This window comes from Lithobates pipiens, unplaced genomic scaffold, assembly GCF_037356315.1.
Source record: "Lithobates pipiens isolate NorthernLeopardFrog02 unplaced genomic scaffold, aLitPip1_a1.2 Scaffold_19, whole genome shotgun sequence".
NCBI lineage: Eukaryota > Metazoa > Chordata > Amphibia > Anura > Ranidae > Lithobates > Lithobates pipiens.
In genome coordinates, this window is record NW_027507764.1 from 84,946,775 (window position 1) to 84,971,845 (window position 25,071).

Genomic DNA, 25,071 nt, shown 5'->3' on the forward strand with positions numbered 1-25,071 from the left:
GAACAAAAACATTGGTACAGCAAATCACAGCTCAAATCTAGGAGAGATAGTACCCTGAGAAAATAAGTAGACCTAGATAATCGTTGATCTAGCAGTGTAACCTCCGCCCTAATCCCTTTTCACTTTTTTGTTAAATTTATAATTCCACATGTGTTAATTCACAGTTTTGATGCCTTCAGTGTGAATCTACAATTTTCATAGTCATGAAAATGAAGAAAACTCTGAATGAGAAGGTGTATCCAAACTTTTGGTCTGTACTGTACATGCTATCAATATTAAAAATAAGAAACCCAATTAGTTAACAGATGCTCGATTTTGAAATAATTGCATTTTTTAGTAAATATATTTTTTCTTTTGAATATCAATACATAATTCACCCTTTTCCTGATTCACAGGACCGACTTGCCCCACGCCAGTGTTTCCTATGATCTTTTTCATGCCCATCTAGTGGGGTCAGGGGAATGGTGGGCCCTTTCCACTTGGAACACAACATCTAAAAGGTGTTCTGGCATATATGTTCAAATACCAACTATAATGGGAGCTTTTGAGGTCAAGAAACCATTCGGCATGCCTGTCTTGTTCTATTGCTTTTAACTATAAACCTCATGGAATGTCTGTCTAATACTCTACCTTAAATACGCAAGTGCAATGTATAGAAATTTGCACAATCTATGTAGATATATAATATATAACTGTTGCTATGTTCTAATATTTGATTATTTATTTGTTTCTTGAATAGAAAAGTTTTTTGCTAAAACACTCACCCCTGAGGAAGGAGACGTGAGCGCTCTGAAACACGCAAGGTATCCAAGCATTATGGATTACTGTACTAATTATATATATATATATATATATATATATATATATATATATATATATATATATATATATATATATATATATATATATATATATATATATATATATATATATATATATATATATATTAGATGCCCATGTTGTTCAATAGATCTTTTTGTTCTATACTTTTAGGACACTTTTAGGACATTTATAATAATAAAAAAAAAAAATATGTATATTCTATATATTTCTACTCATTATATGTGCCTTTAAAGTCCACCACTAGGGGTCCTCCTTTGCTAGTTCTCAAAGTCTACCAGTAATATGACTTCAAAGAGTTACTAGCAAGGTTGTATATTCACTTACCTTTCTCAGTATAGATCTTGGGGGCCCATGCAGGGTCTCCGTCAGCATATGGATCGTTGTACTGAACCACAGCAGCCTCTTCATCCTCATAGTCCACCGGAGGTGGTGGTGGAGGGGGAGGAGAATCATCAAACATCGGGATCTCATCAGGTGGAGGTGGGGGTGGAGGAGTAGGGCTATCTGCAACTTAAGGGAGGAAAGGGGAAAATAAAAAAAATAAAACACCATTTCAAAAATGGGTAGAAACCTGCAGTTAAACTCTTTTGCTTCGGTTAGGACCCGTAATCAATTTATAAGCAAAAAAATCACTGCCAACACTTCCACAGTAATTTCTGAGCCGATTCCAGGGCCCGTCTGTAGGTAAAACTATTCACTACCTTTGCAGTCTGAAAATATAACACAGTGATGTTCCTCCTTTGATTTTCCCTCATACTTTTTTAAAGTCAGTTGATTCGTTACCTTAGGCAGTAATGAGGAATCCTGTAAGAAGAGACAAGCAGCAGAAATGTGTACAATAAGATTGTCAGAGGAACCTCACAGTGCTGGCTGTAAACAGCAAGGCTGCAAAGGTATGACACACAAAACGTCCTCACTTTCTACCCAAAACATGGAAGTATTAAGTGGAGGTTTCCTATAGGATATTCTAGGAGATCTACACAGATCTGGATCAATGCCAATCTACAATTCGTATATTAAAGGGTTAAATAATTTACTGCAGCAGAATGAAAACATGCATTTGAGGACATGCAGCCACAGCAGACAGCATCATCTTTCCCGTTTTGTTTTTATTTTAGTGTACACTTAGACTAAATCCATTTCTGAAGACCCCAAGCTAAGCAAAGTTACTACATATTGCAGGATACAATACAATTAAATCCCAGTTGATTCTTCCCACAGAACGTTTCCTACCTGATGGACTCAGACAACTGACACTTGTTAAACCCTGCTCTTACATGAATGTTCAAATCACATTTATTAAGATCCACCTGCAGGTAGCAATTCTGCAGTGGGGGGGGAAGGAGGGTGGTTCACTAACATGCTCTGCTTTTTTCCTCAAAGTAGGAGTACCTACACTCAGTGGCTGCCTCCACTATACTTTAGATTTCCAAGAAGAATGGAAAAAGCTGTCTGGGGTTTCTCTACAGAAACTTAGAAGGGTCTCTGCATTTGAAGCACGGTGGGCCATAGATGCAATTCCTGCTGGGAGAACACAATGATTATCACTAGCAGCTATAGCTGCTGGCAATAATTGCATGCTGAAAATCCGACATGCAAGTTGATCGATGGATGGATGGATGGATGGATGGATGGATGGGTCGACTTGGTTACATTCAGCCTTTCCTTATATGGATCAAATCTCTGCTGGTCCCTGATGAACCAGCCAAGATTCAAATCATCTGTGGCCAGCTTATGCCATTGCTTAGAAGACTACAATCAAGTGATTCACATGCCAAAAGAACTTACTTTTGGTGCAAAGGAACTCTTACTACAGGTAAAAAATAATAGATCCCTCTGATTAAATACAAGTGACTTAAAGATTGGGAGCAAGGGGACGAGAAAGGTGTCCTGGACAGATAAGATTTCTTGTTTTCCTGAAAATCTCAACCAATACATATGGACTTGCTCCTGACTATACCGAAGAAAAAAAATATTCTCTCAGGCTTATTAAATAAAACCTGCTGTAAAAGATCACAAAATGTCAGCACTGTTAAAAATACCAAAAAAGTGAATCTAAAAAAAAAAAAAAAAAAAAAAAATTTTCAAAATGATCACCTAAAGAAAGAGCAATACAACGAATGTACCTGAAACAGAGTATAGAGAAGAGCTGTTAACACCCACAGACATCTATGTAAACTTTTTTTTGGGCACTTTACACATTTCAAAATATGATAAAGTTTCGTAGGAAAGATCTGGTATATTGCAGTCAGCAATTGGCATGAGCACCAACAAAAAACTTGCACAATGCCCTGGGAGCTTTGAAAAACGCACGTTTGGTTATGCGAATCTTGACCAGTTCCCATAGTCTAGAGCCCTATAAAACCCTAGGGTTCCTCCAGAGGTTGCTGGTGGTCCTTGAGCAAGCTGTGGCTGACTGCCCTCCCATATAATAGTGCCTTCATAGTGCCAGGTCCATGGCCATTTGGCAGAGCCAGCAACATAATGTCAATAAGCATTTTAGCTGTCTGCAATGCTGGCATTTCTCCCACAGACCACCAATATAAAGCAAATTTTCATAATGGCCCTCTATGAAATATTGGAAGGGGTTTCTTGAAAAGATTAGATTTCAAGGGTTCCTCCATTTTAAAAAGTTTGAGAAAGACTGGTATAAAGAGTGTCCAAAACAAAAACCATGTCTTAGGCCTCGATCACAGTGTACAAAAGTGTATGCCCAGGGAGAGCCATATTTAACCACCTACGGATGCAAATGTGTTTTGTGCATTCTCATCCAGACAAGTTACATTGATGTCAATTAGGATGCAGCAGCTGCATGGACACAGACATTGCTCCAAATCGGACATGCATGTGGGTGCATGGCCCTGAATGCACACAGTGTGTGTGTGCCTATGTCCGATTAGGAACAGCATCTGTGTTCATGCAGCCACTGCATCCCAATTGACACAACGTAGACTTGGAACAAAAGAAAGGATTGCCCAGTGTCCAGAGAAACGCAACTTCTAAGAGTATGGTTTATAGACATTAAAAAGTGGCAACATATACATCAAGCAAACGCATTTCAAGGGAATATAGACTACCCCTTCTTCCAGGCTGTTGTGTTCTATTTGATGGGAACAATTCTCATGAATGGTTGTTAGATCAAGGTTTCATAAACCAGGATGGTAGGATGCCAGATTTAGTTGCATAGGCCAACACATGCCCCCAAAACACTTTGGCTTGATGTACAATTGCTACCTTTAAACATCCATGAAACCATACTTTAGAAAAGGCAGCAGCCCAATCCCCAAGAGGGCCCCTTCCACATCATCCATTACTGGGCACCATCCACCACCAGAAGGCATTCCTTCCCTTTTGCCCACACAAACACCCACCCAGGACAAGTGTCCATTCCAATCAGTCTAGTGCAGTCTCCAACACAAAACTGACACCAACGAGACAACCTGCATCTGAATGCACAGAATTGTACAGGCCCATGCGGGTAAACATGGCCCTCAATGGGTGCACGCTTTAGTACGCCCTGTGTGAATCACAGACCAAGTCAAGCTCTAAAAAACACAAGAGTTGGTTGATATCATCCATCATAGGTGTAATCATGGACAAGTTCCCAAAGCTTGCTGCCTCAACATATCCAAAATACGACCCTTCCTAACCAACGACACCGCTAAGACTCCTTAGTCATCTCTCGCCTGGACTACTGCAACTCCCTCCTCATTGGCTTACCTTTACATAGGTTATCCCCCCCCCCCTTCAGTCCATGAATTCTGCTGTCAGTCTCCTCCATCTTATCAACCATTCAGGGTCTGCTACTCCTCTCTGTCAATCAACTAAATTCAAAACAACTTAAAAAGCCATCCACAACTCCCGAGCTACATCACTAATCTAGTCTCAAAATAGCAGCCAAATAGTTATATGTTCCTCCCAAGACCTCCTGCTCTCTAGTTCCCTTGTCACTCCTTCCAGGAATTCCCCAGAGCCGCTTCCATCCTCTGGAACACCCTACCCCAATCTGTCAAACTATCTCCTACTCTGTCCACTTTTAGGCGACCCCTGAAAGAAAAAAAAAAAAAAAAAAAGAAAAAGAAAAAAACAACCTCTTCAGAGAGGCCTATCCCACCTTCACTCAACCACTATAATTTTATTTTCTCCATCACCCCCCCCCCCCCCCCCCAGTTATTACCTTTCGTATCACTTGACCCTCCCTCCTAGATAATAAAAACAGTTTTAGGCTCTCCCAGGACACCAAGCTTTGTCAGCACACATGCAGCTGTGGTTACCCATAGCTCCTGATTTTTATAGCCACTACCTATTAAGTACTTTTGAAATTACCACAGAGTCACTTTTAAACTATATCAATATGTGGCAATAAAACGTCTACCTAGATGTCTGGGAATGTTTGTTAATTGTTTTAACGGTTATTTATACAAGTCAACTTGTGTGTTAAAATTTAGCAACCCCTAATTACATACAAAGGCCACATATCATGCGGTTTTATGGTCCTTGTATGAAGAACAGCCCTGTAAAACTTAAACCAGCGAAGGGCAGAAGCACTTCTGCAGCAATCTTGGCTAGGCCATGCAAGTGAGAGCAAAGGCTTGGTGCTCCTTAGCAGTGAGAGGAAAGGACTTACTGTTTTCCTGCACCCTGGCCACGAAGCCTGTGAGAGGTATCTGTGGAGTCATTTGAGGCATTGGGGGAGGGGGAGAAGCGATAGAAACTGGAAGCAGCGACACCGACAGTGGACACGTACAAGTGAAGAAAGAAGAGACAACAGGCAGAAGTCAGTAACGAGGACCAAAAGCAGCAACAAAATAAAATAAAAACACAAAAAACACCAATTACAGAAATTAAGGAACAACGTGAAATCACAAAGTTTTACCAATCAGTGATATCAATTTAATTCTGTGAAATCATGCATTGTTTTCCAGGAAAACTGTAGTGAAATACATGTTAATGCAGTGTGATGAAATAAGAACCATTTTCCTAAGCATTCTTCCACCTTACGGTTCCCATGTGGAACGTGCAGGACAGTGTGGCCTCTCCTTGTGCGTGGCTTGACACCATGCGACTTTAGTAACAGCTAAATCAATGTCTGGGTGTTAAAGCATGCTCAGTCCTTAAAGGAAAAATAACACGTGTATTTCACTTCCATTTTCACTGAAAACAAAAGTTCAGTTGCTTTAGTAGTATAAGAAAAGAACATCCTTTGCTAGTAAGAAAAAAAAGTTAAAACATTAAATGTGGCCTATGATGATATAGATACAAATGCCCACATCACGCCTGCAGGTGTCGCTATTGTACCCGTGCACAAATTATTGCAATAAAATCAGACCTCTGTACACTAGATGGCTCCTCTATGAAAATTGCTTCTTAATGACATCTTGCAAACAAAAGGTCTGCTGTAGCACAAAAAGCAACCTATGGAGATCTAGCCCTCCATTTCTAACTGGCAGTTGAAAATTGCATATAGCAGGAAAAGCAAGCAACTGAGAAAAGATCTAAAGACATGCTATTAGGCTTCAAACACATGGGCATATTTGCCCAATCAGTGTAAATACACTGCATATTTCTGGTGCCAAGGATGTCCTTGAGCTGCTTATAGCTGTCCATAGACGGGAATGGGTGAAGACAGCTGTGCGCCACTATTAGCACACTAGTAGATGTGTTTCAAACGCATCTTACTTGCGTTTGGGACATTGCGTCTGTGCGAGAACGCTACTTTGTAGTTCTATTGGCATATAGCCGAGTAGAGACCATTTCACCCATGGATGTCTATAGGCAGCTATATGCAGCACCAGGATATCTAGGGCAAAAAATCAGCAGCCTGCCTAAGCTGCACGGACAAATGTGCTCATGTGCATGTTGCCTTAGGCCTCATGCACAACGTCCTCCTAACAGGGGCAATTTGGTAGAAAAAAAAAAACTTATGCTTGTAAGTGTGTAATGCATTTAGCAGCGTCAATCATTTGGCCGTTAATTTAATTGGCCAGAAAAATTATTTACTCTGGCTATTGAAGTGCATTGACAAGTTGCACCCCATATTTTCCAATGATAACCGTAGATATACGTGCAACTTAAATCGGTTCCAGACGGCCCACCAGTCCCGCTGTGATTGGACACATCGGGAGCCAATCAGAAGGTTCCAGTGGCCGCTGCGACCCGCCAATCGTTCTGTGGAGAGACGAAGCAGTGGTGTGCTTATGTAAACAAGGCAAACCGCTCATCTGTCAGGGAGCAAGAGAGATTTTGTGTTTCAGCCAAGCTGAAACACGATCGCTCTTTCCCTCCAGTGTATTCGTCTCCCACAGTTAGAAAGCACCTCCCAGGGACACAAGTAACCCTTCGATCACCCCTGGTGTTAACCCCTTTCTCTGCCAGTGTCATAGGTGCATATTTTTTTTTTTTTTTTTATTAGCACCCATCACCATTACTGTCACTGGTCCCTAAAAAGTGGCACTTTGTGTCCAATTTGTCCACTGCAATGTCACAGTCCTGAAAAAAAAAAAAAAAAAAAGCCGATCGCCGCCATTACAAAATTATGTAGCAGAATATATATTGCCTAAACCAGGGGTGCCCAACCTTTTGAAGAGCGAGGGCCACTTAAACGACTTGGTAACCGGTCGTGGGCCACAATGAGCGGAGCGGGTAGATGGCATTTCCGTGTCCATTCTGCATTTGCAGAGCGGACACAGACGCAGCTCGCGATACTTTTTGGTGGATCGTATTGGAGGTAGAACACAAGTCGGTTTATGTTTGCCACTACTTAGAGGTGAATAGAGGGTCCAATTGGTTGGACTGTCAGACTGACCATGTGAAAGGGATCCAAGGCTGCTTTCACACTGATGCGCTATGGTTAACAAGCACCACGTGTGCAGCGCAGTGTACCTTTGGCTTTCCTGCAGTTTGCAATAGACTTCTATTATATTCTGCAGGTTTGGTGCACTTTCAGAAAACTCACCAAACTCGCAGGTAATAGAAGTCTATGGCTCATTGCAGGTAACCAGCAGGTAAATTGCTCTGCACCTGCGGATCAGTTTGAAAGCAGTCCAGGAACCACTACAGAACAGATAAGTCCATACATACACTGATTTTAGTATATATGTTAGTAGACTCTATTCTATCCCAGAGCAGGAGGTTGTGGGCCACATCAGAGGGCTCCACAGGGCAACATGTGGCCCCCAGACCACTAGTTGGGCACCCCTGCCCTAAACTGATGATATTTGATTTTACAGTTTATTGGGAATATTTTATAGCAGAAAGCTAAAAATATTGTTTATTCAAAATGTCGGTCTTTTTTGTTTACAGCACAAAAAATAAAAAAACGGCAGAGATGATCAAATACCACAAGAAAGCTCCATTTGGGGGGGGGGGGGCAAAGTTTGTTTGGGTACAGCGTCGCACAACCGCGCAGTTGTCAGTTGAAATCGACGCAGTGCCTCATCGTGAAAAATGGCCTGGTCAGAAAGTGGTTAAAGTCACTGAGACTTCAAAGTATTTCATGCACTACTTTGATACAACTTCCATGCAAACTTGATGGCCAGAGACTTCAATGTTAACCCTCAAAAGTTGCATGAAAGTCGTACCTGAATGTTTTTACATGCAACAGTGGGTCCAACTTTGCAGAGGGACAACAAGTCACATCCAAGTTGCACCCATCCAAAGTGGTGTCAAAAGATGCCCTCCAAAGTACAAGTGTGAATGGAGCCTTAAAAGGCAAAAGAAAAAACTAATAAATAATAACTTCTCCAGAAGCCCTAGGAGCAGCTGAAGAGACACCCAGTGTGCATGTAGAGCAGTTATGCATTCTGTTTGGCAGAAGAGACATCAGGGCTTTTGCTGGCTTACACATCACCACCATGTCTTTTCCATAGCTATCTGGAGACTACTGGTCCTGGACTGATTGCCACAATCAAGCGCCTTATCTCCATACATTTGTGAGTAGCATTTTATTCTGGTTTTATTAATAAATTTGCTTGGGATAATGCACAAGGCATGTGTTCCCTCTTTCACTTTCAATACCTACAGTGTTTGTACGAGCCTGAATGCTGGATCGAATTGTGATAAAGCGAATGTGCGGAGAGAACATTGGAATGAACCCGAGTGTACTTGGAATGGTATCTGTAGATCTTGCAGTACAGAAGAGGATCTGGCAATGACCTTCTATACAGCACTGATAATTATGTTTTAGACTTTGATGCTCTGCCTACGGAATGTGAAGGTTGGATTCTTGTGAATGATTCAGCCCACAGAACACCTGCCTGGCATTGATGCAAGCAGTTCATAAACAGTAATTTCACAGACACATGTCAGCACCACAAATGAACACATGACAACTGTGCTAACACAGAATCAGACACACACTGCAGACTCCATCACAACACGAGGGAAAGAAGTAATCTGATGAAACATTTAGTCTACTTAATCAATGAGGTCCCATTCACACCTATGTGTTGTGGTAAAACTGTACACTTTGCTGAGGTTCACACTGTCCGCAACTTCCGCACAACTCCAGACCCAACAACACCGACTCCAGCATGACTTGAATGCGACATCTTTACCAGAAGCCATACCAAAGTCAGACCAAAGTAGTGCAGGAACCTTTTTCTAAGTCGGAGTGGCTCAAGTCGCATGGTTTTATTGCGAGTGAGGTCTGACTGTCTGTGGTCTCAGTGTACCTGAATGTAAATAGAGCGGTGCAGAGAGTGCGTGCCCCCGACGCAGTCACTGGCGGCTTACAGAAAGCTCCCGATCTCTACGTGCGAGCTTTTGGATCAGGCGACTACTGTGACAGCCAATCAACAGTCACACGATCAGAAACCTCTTAAAGGGCCAAGAGGTGCCAGCGTCAAGCTGGGTTGCCCAACATGTTGAGTTGGTAAGGTGTTTTGGGCTGCCACAATGGCACATCATCACACCAATGAGCATAATGTGCATTACCACAATGCAGCAGTAGAAATTCAGCAGGTGAAGTTTGAAGTTCCAGCTGAAATACCTGGTCCAGATCATTGATATGCTAAAATTAGATGGTATTTAAAAAATGTGTGGGAGCATCTGCTGCTGCCTGTAGCATTTACCACTGAAAATAGGCAGGTTTGGGCAAAAAATTAGTCCATTGATAACTTTTTTGCTTTAACATTCACTGGGAGAGCATACCATAAAATGAAAGGAAGACTATGAATCCTTAAGGCCTCTTTCGGATCCGCCTGTCCATTTTTCCATTGAAAAAAGGCCATCCATTGACTCCTATGGGCAGGCGGATGTCAGCGGAGAGGAGTCCGCTGACAGCCGCCTGCTATCCGCTTAAGACAGGCGTATGGCGATGTGTCTGCCATCCGTCAGACTTGGCGGATCCAATGAAAATCAGACATTTCGTCCGATCTCCCCATAGAGATCTGACAGGTCCCTCCCCGCTCAGCGAGCCGAGACAGACCCATCATCCGCCGGCTCAGCGGAGATCAACGGAGCGATCTCCCGCTGAGCTGTCGGGCTCCGCCTTAAGCCCCTTGCACACAGGCATCATCATTTATGAAAGTTTATTCAGGAACTTGTGACGCCTGTATGCAAGGGGTCAAAAACTGTGTAAAGAGCTGAGTAATGTGGAGTGTAGAGGCAAGTAAAAGGTGCCCAAGCTTATCGGCATTTAAAATTCTTATTGCCAGTATTGTAATATACTCATTTATACTCGGGGTAAACATGCTTATAGACGAGTAAACATGCGTATGCAAGTAAATGACTGCACTCAAATGAAAAACTTTTCTATTTGTTTTACTGCTCTGTATTACCGATCTATACTTATCTTTGTCCTATAAACAATGCATATAATTTTCGATCAAAAAAAAACAACTCAGCATTTTTATTCCCATGTACAACTGGCCTAAGGGCTTGTTAACAGAACTGCAGCACGAGGCCACTGGTGCGTATGGCATACCGGGCAGCGTGATGCCCTCTGATAATTGAATCACTCTGCCTACCTTTTTTTCCCCCCCATTCAAGGAGTTCTATAGTCACAGTACACTCATTTTACAATATCAGCATTGAAATAGCAATACAAACAATAGTTATTTTTGAGAATTCAATATAAGCCTACTTGAAAAATCTCCTTTCCTGTTGTGAGTGCTGCCTGGCTGCTGGCCATCTCTTTACACAACTTTCCGGATGCCATGCATGCTTAGCAGCTTTTCATCTGCTAGTTATGCTCCACTTCTAAGGACTACATATCCCATGGTACATTGCTGCCTGCAAGCAGTGATTCCTGTGCTGACTCCACCTCCTGAATCTATCTCCTCAGTAGCCCTTGAAGGCATGCGCTATGAAATGTGTGACACCTACTCACAGGTTATAGTGAATACGCGTCAGAATTCAAGGAAGTAAATGTGTGGGGATCTTCACAAAGTTAACAAACTTCAAGATTGTTCACATTAATAGGAGTAGGCTAGAAATAATTGAAATACAATGTGGAAATTAACATGTTTTCACATTTTGACCATAGATGCACTTTAAAAAAACGTTATTGACATTTCAGAATGACATTTCATTCATTTCTATTCACTGCAGAATGTTGCAATGTGGTGTACTGCATCTGCTTAGTGTACTGAATGCAGTAACGCAGTACTATATTCAGTGTGGTGGTGTAAATTTACGCAATAGGAAACAAGGAAATTTCCATTGACTTTGGGAAAGGCTGCCCACAGTGCCAATGCATCCAGTGTGAATAAGCCCTATAAAAAATAAAACCTGTACAGCAAAACACATTGTTTGCCTCCACCCGGCTGTAAGTGTAGTGTGTGTGTGTGTATGTGTATGTGTATGTGTATGTGTATGTGTATGTGTGTGTGTGTGTGTGTGTGTATGTGTGTGTGTGTGTGTGTGTGTGTGTGTGTGTGTGTGTGTGTGTGTGTGTGTGTGTGTGTGTGTGTGTGTGTGTGTGTAAACACACTAAACATGAATGCAATAGACTTTGTTGGAAAAAGCATAGGCTTACTTGAGTTTTGTGAATACAAAGGCCCGCCATTGATATGAGGTTGCCCAGAAAACTGGGAAGTCACAGAGGGGGTCCGCCTGTATCCTCCGGAAGAAGTAGAGGATGTGTTGGAGTTGTGCCGAGAGATCTGCCTTGCCATTGAGCCAAACTGGGAGCCTGGAGCCGAGCCACCACCAACTGCTTACCGAAAAGAGCCGCACAAAGCAATGGGTTACTTCATTATGCATTGCAGTGACACCAAGCAAAGCCTTTACAGTCAATGGGGGGGCCCCCTCTATATTGCAGACAAGGAACTCAGATGATGATTTGGCAGCTGCGCTCTGTATGATGTCACCTTCCGGACATCATATGCAAATGAACTGCTGTCCAAACTTGCAGGTCAGGCTGAGCAACAATGGCACAATGGTCACAAGTATACTGACTTTGAAAGAGGTAGCATGCACCACTTATAATACAGTGTAAAATAGGCTTGAGCTTTGTACCTGGGTCACCATCTTGTAAGGTTGCTCTAGCATGCAAAATCTGCAACAGTTGCTCAAAATGCCAGGTACATATAACACACATCCAAAATGATCACTGAAGATATAACCAGGCTCTAGATTTAAAAAGGTCAGTCTCAAAACTGCTCAGACAGAATGGCAGCCAGGCAAGGTTTAAAAAAACATGGTTATTTAGAAGCAGATTATTCATATTCTGTACCAAATTAAGAAAATCTGGGAAAAAATAGAAAATGGAGTCCGAACTGGCTCCTTTACTGGAATCTAATTTTTGGTGCAAGTTTAACATTTACTCACCCCCTGTTCCAACTTTCAATGGTTCTATTTCTGAAATGTCTGTGTAACACCACAAGCAATCTGCATCCCTGCTTATGATCTGCAGAGATGGGCTCAAAATGTATAGAGGAGGTTTGGATTCCATTGAGGTCAAAAGATGTCCAAACAGATATGTACTGGACCAGCCTAGTAGTAAAGCACAAGTACTGTGCAGCACAAATATACAAAAATATACACAGTACAGCCTCTGCATGTAACTGGCAAACATGACATCCCCATGGTACATATAGAGCCAAAAGCTATACATATAGGAGCAAGGTTTTAGGGGCCCTTTCACACTGATGTGCATTTGCCACGAAGGAACGCACATTTCCAGCGGGACAAAAGCACATGCAAAATGATATGCCTTTTAAAGCCTTATGAGACTTTTCACATCATCCCTGCACTTTGAAAAAAGACACACCTTCCATTGAAGTCAACGGGACACAGCAAAAACAGAGCTGCTGTTTGGAGTTACTATTCTGGTTAAGGAGTGGGCACCCTTAACCACTGAGTAGCTGCCGGGTTCCTCCTCTTGTAGGCAAGTTTGCTGATGGGGTTCATTTAGCTGCCCCCCCCCACCCAGTCTGCTATGCAGGAGTCCCAAAGAAAGTTATACATTTATTTTTAGCAATACATAACTGGATAAAGTATTTCTCATCTTCCAGGAGCTCAACTTTTGAATTCACCAATAAGATTATGTTCAAATATAAGATATCTTTAGGGCAAAAAAAAAGGTAAAAAAATTAAAATTGATTCTATAGATTGTTACCAATATGTAACAGTGGGGGTTTGCCATGTTTGCTCATACAATGCAGCTACTTGCTAAAAAGGAAAGTCATTTGGGGAGTTAGTTAATGAAGATGCATTAAAAACAACGCAACTATCATTGAACATGTTAAATATCTTAATGTAATATACTTGTTAGGCTGCTTGTCTGAACACCACCTCAAAAGCAATTATTCAGCGAGGATGCAGATTACACTAGGTCACAGACAAGCAAATATAAAATAAAAATAAGATAACTGTATTGCAACTCCGTTCTGGTTTTTTGTTCTTCAGTAATCATTTTATTTGCACATCATTATCATTGCAGATAAAAATACAGAATGGGTCACAAATTCTAATCCATCACCAATAAATTAATAAATCTGGAATTAGCAGGTTTAGCTTCATGCAAAATACATCATTTTTCCATTTGATGAGTAAAAACTTCCTGTACACTTTCTTGCCAAATGAACAATGTAGCAGTTTATTTAACAGATGACCTACATAAAAGTCACTACCACAGGATGTGTCCTCATTTTCAAAAGACTGTCCAGGAAAAACTGAACTCTTTGCACTTATTAACGGGGATTTTTTTTAGCTTTGTAACCATCTAAATCTTGCCAGGAAATGGAGCTGTGGAAGCAGGAAATGTTTCGTCCGCACTTTCACAGGTCCGGATTCAGGGTCATTTAGAACACACGACCACAGGCTAGTTTAGGAAGGAAGCCAGCAAGTTGCACAGGGTGATCACCATGAGGAATAGACCTGCCATTGAACAGATATGCTGCATCTCCTAAATCAGTCTGACTGCAAATGTATATCTGATAGAAGTATGAAGCAGACACCAGTAACACCTTCCCATCTAGACTCTCTCACCATTATAATCATATCTACTGTCTAGCAAACAGCTTCTAATCTCAGCCTAAGGCATCTTAGGGTACAGACGTTCAGGCCCCTTTCACACGGTGCAGAATACGCTCCAATTAGCAAGGGAATTGTGAGCTGAGCAGAGCGGGTGTGGATGTCACATCTATAACTGCTCAATTTATATGGAGTGGACACACTAGACCCCACTGGGTGGCCAAGTGTAAACAGACTCCTTTGTTTACATCCAGCTGCCTCCGATCAGCTCCACAAAAAAAAAAAATGAAAGATGCAGTCCAGAGGTAGGTGGGTGTAAATGGACAAAAGTCAGTTTAAAGCCATCTGTCCAAAAAGATGCATGGACCTTACGAACAAGTGGACCCGATGGGAACACCTATGCGAAAGGGGCCTTAGAGAGTTGGCAAGTTTGAAGCTTTGCCTGAACACTTCTTTTGCCCGATATTAGGGGAGTAAAACCTTTTCGTTCTAACAAAGGCTTGTAAAAGGGATATTTTTACTTGTAAAATCCCTCCAACTTCATTGAAGGGCACAGGTCTACTTCACGACAGATGGAAACTAGAATTTTGTCTTGTAGGTCCTAAAAAAGGCTGCTTATAGGAAAGAGCCACAAGCTTGGACAACGGACATGCAGAAGTGACAGCCACATGAAAAGCCACCTTCTGTGATAAAAGCAGAGAGGAGAAGAAGATCTCAGATATTTTCAAAGAGAGGCATTTGTAAGAACAACAAGACAAGATTCAGGTCCCCGTCTTTAATGAGGCAAAGCTGTGTCCTTCAAAGGACGGAAGAAAAATTTGTAGATCTAGAGGCCTGATAAAAGGCCAGCAGATTCTTAAAACACACTAGATCCCTAAATAAATAGAATATACAATCGAGACTTTTTCCGATTCAGTAGCTTTCCTCTAAATGTAGCAGTGTGCTTCCCACCCTTCTAGAGAATCACAGCATAAAGTTGACCTTAAACAGTTCAACATTAGCACTACCTGGCTCAACAAACGTCTCTGAAAAATGAAGCAGCTAGGTGAAAACCTGTTGGTCAAACTGAATACATCTAATCAGATACAGTCTCTGTTCGGGTTTTCAAGCAGCCACGGGTGTCGCAGCTGTTTGAATACAATAGCTGGCAGCAGAAAATACTCAATCCATAATGTGGGGAGGAAGCTATACCTATATAATTGGCCTAACATGGTTTCAGGATTGGCAAGTATACAATCTCCTTGTCATAGATACAAATAGAACTGAACAAGCATCTATAGCAGGGGTCTTTAAACTTTATAAACAAAAGGCCAGTTTACTATCCTTCAGAATTTAGGGGGCCAGAATGTGGCCAATGGAAGTGGAAATTTTCCTGGCATCAATGGGAGTAAACTTCACCACATTTGGTATTATGGGGAGGACTAGTGCCCCATTGTTGCCATCATTGGGAGGAATAGTGCTCCCTTATTGGTGTCAGTAGGAGAAATGATGACCCATTGTTGGCCGAATAGTTACTTGAATCATTGGGATGAATAGTGCCCCAAGAGCCTGATAAAGGCAAGTAAAGTGCAGCATTCGGGCCCCCTGATGCTGTTTAGAGACCACTGATCTATAGTGTTTACCTCCCTCATCACCTGTGGTGATAAAGACACCCCTTAAGAATTCAATGTTTTTTCCTGGAGAATCTCTTTAAAATGCGGACTGCTTCAGTAAAATAACCATATGGCAGAGGCAACCGTTATTGCAATTATATGGCTCAACAAAATCTAATTTGTCTGTGAGATGTACTGCAGGATAATACATCTCGGAAGCGGTAATATTGTAATGTGTCATTATTTATTAACCATGTTCGATTGAAACTTAATAGCTGATGGCAAGGAAAGTCTGCAGGATGTTTAGCAAAGCCTCTAAAGTGAAATGTAACTTAAGGAAGCCCTTAGATTATAATCATGAAACAAAGCTTGGCTAGAAAAAAAAAAAAATATATATATATGGTTTATATTTCATAAAGTAGCAATGCACTCCTATCGCTTCTCCAATTACGATGTGTGTGGATGCTACGAAAGGCAGTTAGAAAATTCTTATTTTAGTTTGTAATTCAGGAGGAAAAAAAATATTTGGCAGCTCTACAGGATTAAAAAGGTGCAGTGTTCTTAATCAAGATCGCTGGGAAATAGTGAAAGAAATTCTGTATCTGATCCCACCACCTCTTCAAGAGGAATGACATAAAGCACTAGAAAGGGCGCTCACAACCCATCATGGGAGCAGAGTATTGCGATTCTGTATATGCTCCGCTATGACTAGGTGGGGAAGAAGTCACAGACACGAATGTGCCTCTTCGAGATACGGAAACTCCTGTAAATCCAATGCTGCCATACTTGCAATATTGTCCATACTAAAAATGAAGCAAATGGGTACAGGTCAAGTTCAAAGATCAATAGAGAGGACAACTGCCATGGATGGAGGAACGAATGTAACCAGTGGGTGAGCCGAGGATTCTAACTTTACGGTTTTGTTTTTTTAATTTGTTGAAATTAATTTTTCCTTCAAAAGTGGCATTTAAAAGATCGCTGCACATAAAATATTGCAACAACCGCCATTTTATTCTCTAGGGCAGGGCTCGACAAAACCCGGGCGCCAGGTCGCATTTGCGACTAGAAATAGCGACCTAGCGCCTGGGGCAGCACAGCTGGGGGTATCCTGTCTCCGTGGACCCCCCCCCCCCCCCCGCAGCGTGATCGCGTCGGGCCGTTCCGCCGGCGGCCGGTAATTGAGGCCGCGGCTTTGAGGCCTTCTGCGGTCCTATGATTCCTTCTGGAATCTGGCGCCCTCTTGTGGTGGCCGTTGGCATGACAACCAGCAATGTTAATGGAGCTTTCTCTGCCTGTTTTTCTATTACCTGCCTATCTCCTTCCCTTTATTTAGAACCCCCTAAACATTACATATATTTTTTATTCTAACACCCTAGAGAATAAAATGGTGGTTGTTGCAATACGGTCTGTCACACCGTATTTGCGCAGCGGACTTACAAGCGCACTTTTTTTTGGGAAAAATAATTTATTTAATAAAAAAATAAGACAACAGTAAAGTTAGCCCAATTATTTTTTCATATTGTGAAAGATAATGTTACGCCGAGTAAATTGATACCCAACATGTCACGCTTCAAAATTGCAACCGCTCATGGAATGGCAACAAACTTTTACCCTTTAAAATCTCCATAGGCAACGTTTAAAAAAAATTCTACAGGTTGCATGTTTTGAGTTACAGAGGTGGTCCAGGGCTAGAATTATTGCTCTCGCTCTACCAATCACGGCGATACCTCCTATGTGTGGTTTGAACACCGCTTTCATATGCAGGCGGGACAGGGCGCGTTTAAAAAAAAAAAAAAATTTCTTTCTTATTTTAAACTTTATTTTTTCACTGTTCCTTTAAAAAAAATAAATTGTGTCACTTTTATTCTTATTACAAGGAATGTAAAAATCCCTTGTAATAGAAAAAGCATGACAGGTCCTCTTATATATGAGATCTGGGGTCAGAGAGACCTCAGATCTCATATTTATAAATAAAATGTCCCTCTAAGAGCTATGGGCAATGACTTGTAGACGGGGGGGGGGGGGGGGGGTTGGCTGCGGCGCTATCTTCCCCTCACTCGTCTCCATGTCAGGCCAGGGACAGGTCCGGATCACCGTTACCGACCTGGCTCCTAACTTTTTAAGCTGGCTCCTAGATTCCAAGCAAATTTGTCAAGCCCTGCTCTAGGGTCTCTGCTAAAAAAATATATATATACTGTTTGGGGGTTCCAAGTAATTTTCTAGCAAAAAATACAGATTTTAACGTGTAAGCAACAAGTGACAGAAAAAGGCCTGGTCTTTAAGTGGTTAAACTGACCTTGTTTGCAGACCAAAGTTCATCCTTTTGATCTAAAGAACTAAATGATACAATTGTTATAGGTATCTCAGCACTGACAAATGTTGATATATATTTGCTGGATGCTTTTTTTGTGACAGCTGTGAGCGAGTAGAGAATGGCTCTGCACCGTTTACATAGAATCATGACATGTCAGATTTTTAGCATGCAATTATAGCTGCTAGCAGTAATCACGGTGTTCTCCCAGCAGGGTCAGCTCTCCTCATTGGGAGAACATAATAGCTCTGTGGGAGGGATTCCCCCATTAACATGGATTGTGTTGGGGGGGATTAAGCAATTTTGTTTCTTGCAAACCATGGTTACAGGAAAGAAAATTGGATAATCTAAGGCCTGCTTTACACTAGCTAGTGTGAAACCCTAATTTACTGGCAAAGGTTCACTCGCTACAGAAGACAGACACTCGTGGATAAAGTCAAGTCCAACACTCAGATATTAAAGAGGGAGTCTGCCGGGAGTCCACGTTTTTTTTTTTTTTTTTTTTTTAAAAGCCAGCAGCTACAAATACAGCAGCTGCTGACTTTTAAAATAGTGACACTTACCTGTCCAGCGCGCCCGCGATGTCGGCACCCGAAGCCGATCGTCTCTCGGGTGCTGCCGCCGCCATCTTGGGTATGGGAATCAGGAAGTGGAGCCTTTCGGCTTAATTTCCCGGTTCCCTACTGCGCATGCGCGAGTCACGCTGCGCAATAAGGATGGACCCGCTGCCTCTGGGATCTGTGTGTTTCCCAGCAGGCAGCGGGGGACTTTCGGAAAGGGGCGTAATCTACGCCCCTTTCCGCAGAGAGCTATCCCGGAAGTGGGTGCAGATACCTGTACTGTACAGGTACATGCACCCCCCTCCCCCCTGAAAGGTGCCAATTGTGGCGCCGGAGGGATTCCAATGAGCGGAAGGTCCACTTTAGGGTGGACCTCCGCTTTAAGTGGCTCATTCATGTAATTTCCTCTACAGAGATACACTACAGCAAAAATCAACACATATCCAAGGACTGTCACAGGGGGTGCATTTCAGTTGGATACTACAGGCACTTTTCTAATTACGGTATGCTGGGCAGTGTGCTCTGCAGGCTGCAAAAGACGTTATCTGTAAATAACAAATGGCTGCACAGGGAAATCTGACTTAAGTGATTAAGCTGCTAATGTCTTTAACAAACTTTTCCATTTATATGGCCAGCCCAAAAGGTCAGATAAAACATCCTACACCCATCATGTCAGTGAGATAAATAATTAATGGGCTGCATTAGTTCTTCTATTAACTACACTTACAGTATTTCTACAGTCCTTGGTGGCTAAAAGAAACTAAAAAAGCATGCTTTAAAAAACACTTTGTTGGCAATTTCTTGCAGTATACACCATTCATAGTGGAGCTTGTGAATTCTTTCTACTCTGCTCTAACCCATAGGCTCCTAACTAAAAAAAAAAAAAAAAAAAAAAAAAAAAAACAGAAGAAATAGAAAAAAAGCCTGGTGATCGCTCAATTTTGTCAGTGACAAATGGAGGAAAGGACGACGAAAAAGGAATTAAAGTGAATGCAAAAGCTTGAGGTTTTTAACCTGAATGCATTCTCTGCAAAGGAAGAAGAAAAAAAAAAACCCCACCTTCTATTGTTAGCTACCCTGCAATCCTTCAAAATACTTACCTGAGCTCGATCTCTCCCTCCTCACTGGACCCAAAAGCAGTGGGAGCCTTTGGCTGTCAATCAAATCCAGTTAGGAGCGAGCAGGGCCAAGCTACACTGTGGGTGTCAATGGACACACAGACCATGACTGAGGATCAAGCCCACACGTGTGCCACCAAAGGAAGCGGCTTCCTATGGTGGCACACAGAGAACAGGAGGAGCCCTGGGCGCCAGGATGGGACCCCAGAAGAGGAGGACCGGGGCTGCTCTGTGCAAAACAGTTGCAAAGAGTAGAGAAGTAAAAAAAAAAAAAAAAAAAAACTAAAAATACAAATTTTTAAACAAAACCACACATTTTTACAATCACCAAGTTAGAATAAGGCTGCAAGGTGGGCCAGACGTATTATATTATAGGTGTGATCTACACATTATGTATGTGCAATAAACTAAAAGTACATAAGATGGGGAGAAAAATATAATTGTACCTGAAACTGGAAAACATTAGCAAAATGATTCTATTTCACTTCAGAGGCTTTATTTTTTTATTTTTTACACCAGATGACATTACATGGATTAGAGATAAATGATAAGTAGTGTGAGAATCACCTATGGATCATTAAACACCAGGAAATGAATCTACAATTATTGGTACACCTTGAAACCACCATGAATTGATTAATGTAAGAAGTCACCCATACTCCATGTTATGGAAGTCTCACCTGGAGGAGGGGGAGGTGGCGGAGGAGGAGGAGGTGGTGGTGGTGAAGGTGTAGGACCACCAGAGATACCTGGGGGAGTTTGGGTAGTGAAATAATGTGCATTGTCAGAACACAAAAAAAAAAAAAAAAAAAAACACTTTTCTTCAAGTGACTCTTTAAAAGACTCAGAACATATTTATTACGAGATCCCCAAACCCACCATAAACCTCTCCAATGGAGGAGGAGCTCAAGAATATCTGAAAAACCCGAGGACTGGTTTGAGAAGCTCTGCAATAACAGGGCTTCAGAAGCTTTATTTGGCCATTCATTTAGATTGAACAGTTTAGAGACTACAATTTGTTGCAATGGGCAACAGCCCTACTTAACTGCTCAATTTTTAAACACATGCATTTTTAAAATCCTGCTAAAGCATATTGTATATCAAGTTTGACAGTGACTGGAAGAAACTAAAAAAAAAAAAAAAAAAAAAAAACCGTAAAAAAATTATTAGAACCAGGCAAACAATTGTGTGCGCCTACACACACACAATACATTTACTAAAGACAAATGTTTAGTGTCCTTGTACAGCTTGTAAGTGTCACCATCCTGCACAGTGCAGCACAAGGTGCTTTGCCAGCCCCAAAACACCAAGGCATGGTTACTTTGCTCCTAATTACTAAACATCACCGAGTCGCATTTCTAAAAAAAAAAAATTAAAAAAATAAATAAAAAAAAAAACACTGCCTTCTAACACACATGAATGCTATACTGTATGTACCCAGCCTGTGCTATATTATATAAATAAAACGAATGGCTGTTAAAAAAAAAAAAAAAGAAGAAGAAAGCAAAAAAAGGCCGAGTCTTACCTGGTCCAACAGTTGGTGGGGAAGGTGTGGGAACAGCGATCGGAATGCCAATACTGCTACTGCCGCTGTTTTCTCGACTGCCACTTCCTCCACTGCTGCCACTGTTAGCACAACATTTAAGATTTAACAAGAAAATAAGATAAATTGACACAGCTCAAGACTGCTGCATGTTACAATGTAGAACCGATTATTATACACTAGAGTAAATGATCAGATTTAAGACGTGTAAATGAGAAAATGCAACATGTTTTCCAGAGCATTAAAAGTATCTAAATCCTAAAAAATATATAATATAATATTTAATTTATCTTTTAAAATGGTAGCTTATTGTCCATTTGCACTACTAGCTGTCTGTTTTAAAGACATGCAAGCATTTTCATTTTGTACCTGGTGACCTTGCCTTTTCATTAAAGTGTTACAAAACCCAGGTCCATATATGAACTATATCTGGTCTCCCACAGCACACAGAACATGGAAAAACACTAGTTTTCTAAATACAAACTGCTAAATGCCTTTTCTCATCAGCAGCATATTGGCAGTCTTGCGACTTCTATCAGTGCATGGTTAAAGCTTGTTTTCATTTTCCCACGAGTGTCCAATAAGGACGCAGGAACCCTGACCCTCTGTCTGGACAGTGTTGGTTGGCCCTGTGCTAATCACATGCACTCGCTAAAGAAAATAAACACTATCTAGCAATAGACACCAAACTGGGCATGTGCAGCATGAGTCCAGTAACTGTCTTATCCAGACCGGTTTTGGAGACAATGCATTTAGAGGAGCATTGCTTTACAATACCCATATGCACAAGCCCTAAGGGAAATCTGTACCGGGAGAAATTTAAGCCATCATTGCCAACTTCTGTTTCTTAAAAATGCTAGCTACTTTATGGTCAATTTGAGTGAATGACCTGAAATATGAATATAAATGTGTCCTCTGACGCCACTAGTTCCAGGTCAGGGAAACAAAATTCTGTAGACACAGCCAAGCAACTAGCATTTTCAGAAGAGCTTCGTAATGGCTGCATATATTTTTTTTCCTTCAACAGGAGCCAAATTATTCAAAATCTCGGTGATAGGCAGTTTTTTTTTTCTTTATTATTCATATTCGTGAAACCTGTTCTTTCACATTAGAATTAAGTATAGCTTGCTTTCTTTAAACAATATTTTTTTCTACGATAGATAGATAGATAGATATACACACACACACATACATACACAGTTAAAAAAATTTGCATTTGTTCTGTGTTTGCAATCAGGCCTGCAGAGCATTTGAACCTATAGCGGTATGCATCTGACTGAAGGAAGTACCACGGAACTACAGCGAGGTAGAAGGGCTCACCCTCTACAGTACCCATCTGTGAATTGTATTTAAAAAGCATGTAAAAATTCCTCAACATGGATAACGCAACTGTGCACAAAAGGAAACAAATACTGCGCGCTATAAGCACCCTGGGTTCCAGGTGAAGTATGTGACCAGGTTTCATGCTACATTTGAATTACGGTTCAAAAAAGGTAGACGATTTAGCAAAAGCTCTGACACTGTAGACACAAAACCTCCATCAGTGCCTCCATATACTGAGCTACAAGCCATTACCTGTGCGTTCTTGGCCTCTGGGTCAAAGAAGCAGTTCTCCCGGGACTATGCTGACTTCCGAGCCTGGCTGGACTGGTCATGTAATCGTTTGGAACTGTTGGAGGTTTGACAGGCTCCAGAGTTTTATATGGGGTATTTCTCCTGTAAAAATAAATGCACACATCTTTAGCTGGCAAATCCCATTGGAATAAAAGTACCCAAATATTATATAATCATTGAACTGTATCAATGGGACTAAGGGATGATCTCGTGATCTGACCCGATATCTCTCCATCAGTGAGGTCAGATCACTTTGGCATACATCCTACTTTTCTATGAAATAATCCAAAGTGGTTTTGTTAAGCTCAGGGAAATGGACATTCATGCATTACAACTGTTGCAAGCCTGATTTGTGTCAAAAAAGAAAGTTCTTTTAGGGCCGGTCCAAACCACAATTTCTGCATTGCAGCATGCGTGTTTTTGATGCGTTCTGGTGCATTTTTCCCCCTTTTATCTTCATCTCATTTAAAGGACACGTGCATTCCGGTACGTCTTTTCCACATTGCAGAGGAGTTCCAAATAGAAAAAAAATAAATTGAAAAAACAAATAAAAAATGAAGCATTCTGCTTTTGACGACTCCACCGGAACACACTGCACTGGTGTAAACTAGGGCCATTTGAATACATTGAAAACAAGGTGCATGCGTTTTTGATGCAGAATAAAAAACAAACAAAAATCCCCAGCTCACTTACCAGCTAGTCTGCAACAAAACCAAAATTTACTGTATCCAACACGTTAAATAAAAATAAAAATTTAGGGGGGGGGGTTCGGTAGCGTTTTTTTTTTTTTTTTTAGCAAAAACTCTTTGAGAGCCGAGTTAAAGGTGTTTATTAAAAAAAAAAACAAAAAAAAAGAAACAGTACAACAGGGCAATTGCGGTTTCAGAATACAGCAATGACAATTTCCATAACAGCATGAGCAAACCATACTAGCTGGTAAAGGAGCACATTACAGATAAAGCCAAAAAATAAATAAAATTACCTTGTTGCCTGTAAATGTGGCATTCTGGCAACATCTACTTATATTAAATGTGCAGTGCAAATACCAGATCAGTCCCTATGGCGTTTGTCTGCAAGGTATTGCCACCACACCTCCTTTCTGTTCTTGAGCCCCCTTTGCCCACACTGGTCCTAGGCCCTCTTTTGATTCTAACCCTCCACCACGGATAATATGATGGCTGCAATTCCACCCTCAGCCACACGTGAACCAACATCAGTGCTGACACTGAACTTAAACTGTGAACATGGCGGACAATCTGAATTGGTATTTCTGCTCTGCAGACTGCTTGTGCTCTTATTTGTTTCCTAGCTGTCAAGCAAATGTAAAACTATCAAATACAGAGCCCTGGGATTACTTCCTCATAACTGCAGGGAACTGTTTATGCATGCTCAGCAGATGTCATATGACAGCAGAATGAGGTTGGGTTGGTGGTCATCCTTAGAATACATATTTAGTCAGGTTGAAAAAAGACACAAGCCCATCCAGTTCAACCACAAAACACACACAAATGTAGTTTTTGTATTCCTTAATAAATCATTAACTCAATCTTAAAACACAGCTGGTGTAAGCAGAGCTCAGACTGGGAAAGAGAGGGCCAGTACTGGGAAGCTCCTTATGTGTTACATATATAAAAAAAAAAAAAAAAAAAGTGTAGTGACAAGGAACATGCTGATAGGAGGAGACTGTACAGGGATGGCTTATTTAGTCTTGCTGTTATTTCAGTGTCCAGTCAAAAGGACACCACACTATTCCACCTGGCTTTGCTGCGTGGCAGGCTTGTGTAAATCTCAGAACTCAGTGGACCAATATAAAACCCTTTAGCAGGTAAAATGGCTTTGCATGTATGATTTTTTATTTTTGTGTTTATTGAACATATGCAAGGTGGTATGATTGTACATTCACACAGAAGCAATAAAGCATATGAATGTGTAAACGATCATTACACATGAACAGTATAATCCATTAAAGAGGTTGTAAACCCGGGACAAATGCAAAATAAAAATAAAAACCCTGTAAGAGAAAGGCATTATGAGCTAGTATGCATTACATACTTTCTCATAAAATACTTGC

General features: G+C 41.3%; 1 protein-coding gene across 14 annotated transcripts in view; it reads right to left on the reverse strand.

Moving 5' to 3' along the window:
• ABI1 (abl interactor 1) overlaps positions 1–25,071 on the reverse strand; it is a 137,175-nt gene that overhangs the window by 7,989 nt on the left and 104,115 nt on the right. For 2 of the 14 annotated variants that reach the window (XM_077491005.1, XM_077491003.1), the window contains 6 exons: positions 22,962–23,102; positions 21,369–21,469; positions 20,524–20,592; positions 11,822–12,001; positions 5,471–5,557; positions 1,168–1,353 (listed from right to left, as the gene is read on the reverse strand). In XM_077491005.1, the coding sequence (XP_077347131.1) occupies positions 1,168–1,353; positions 5,471–5,557; positions 11,822–12,001; positions 20,524–20,592; positions 21,369–21,469; positions 22,962–23,102 (764 nt within the window). The remainder of the gene's footprint in view (positions 1–1,167; positions 1,354–5,470; positions 5,558–11,821; positions 12,002–20,523; positions 20,593–21,368; positions 21,470–22,961; positions 23,103–25,071) is intronic. The other 12 variants (XM_077491007.1, XM_077491009.1, XM_077491006.1 and 9 more) reach the window with 7 other exon arrangements.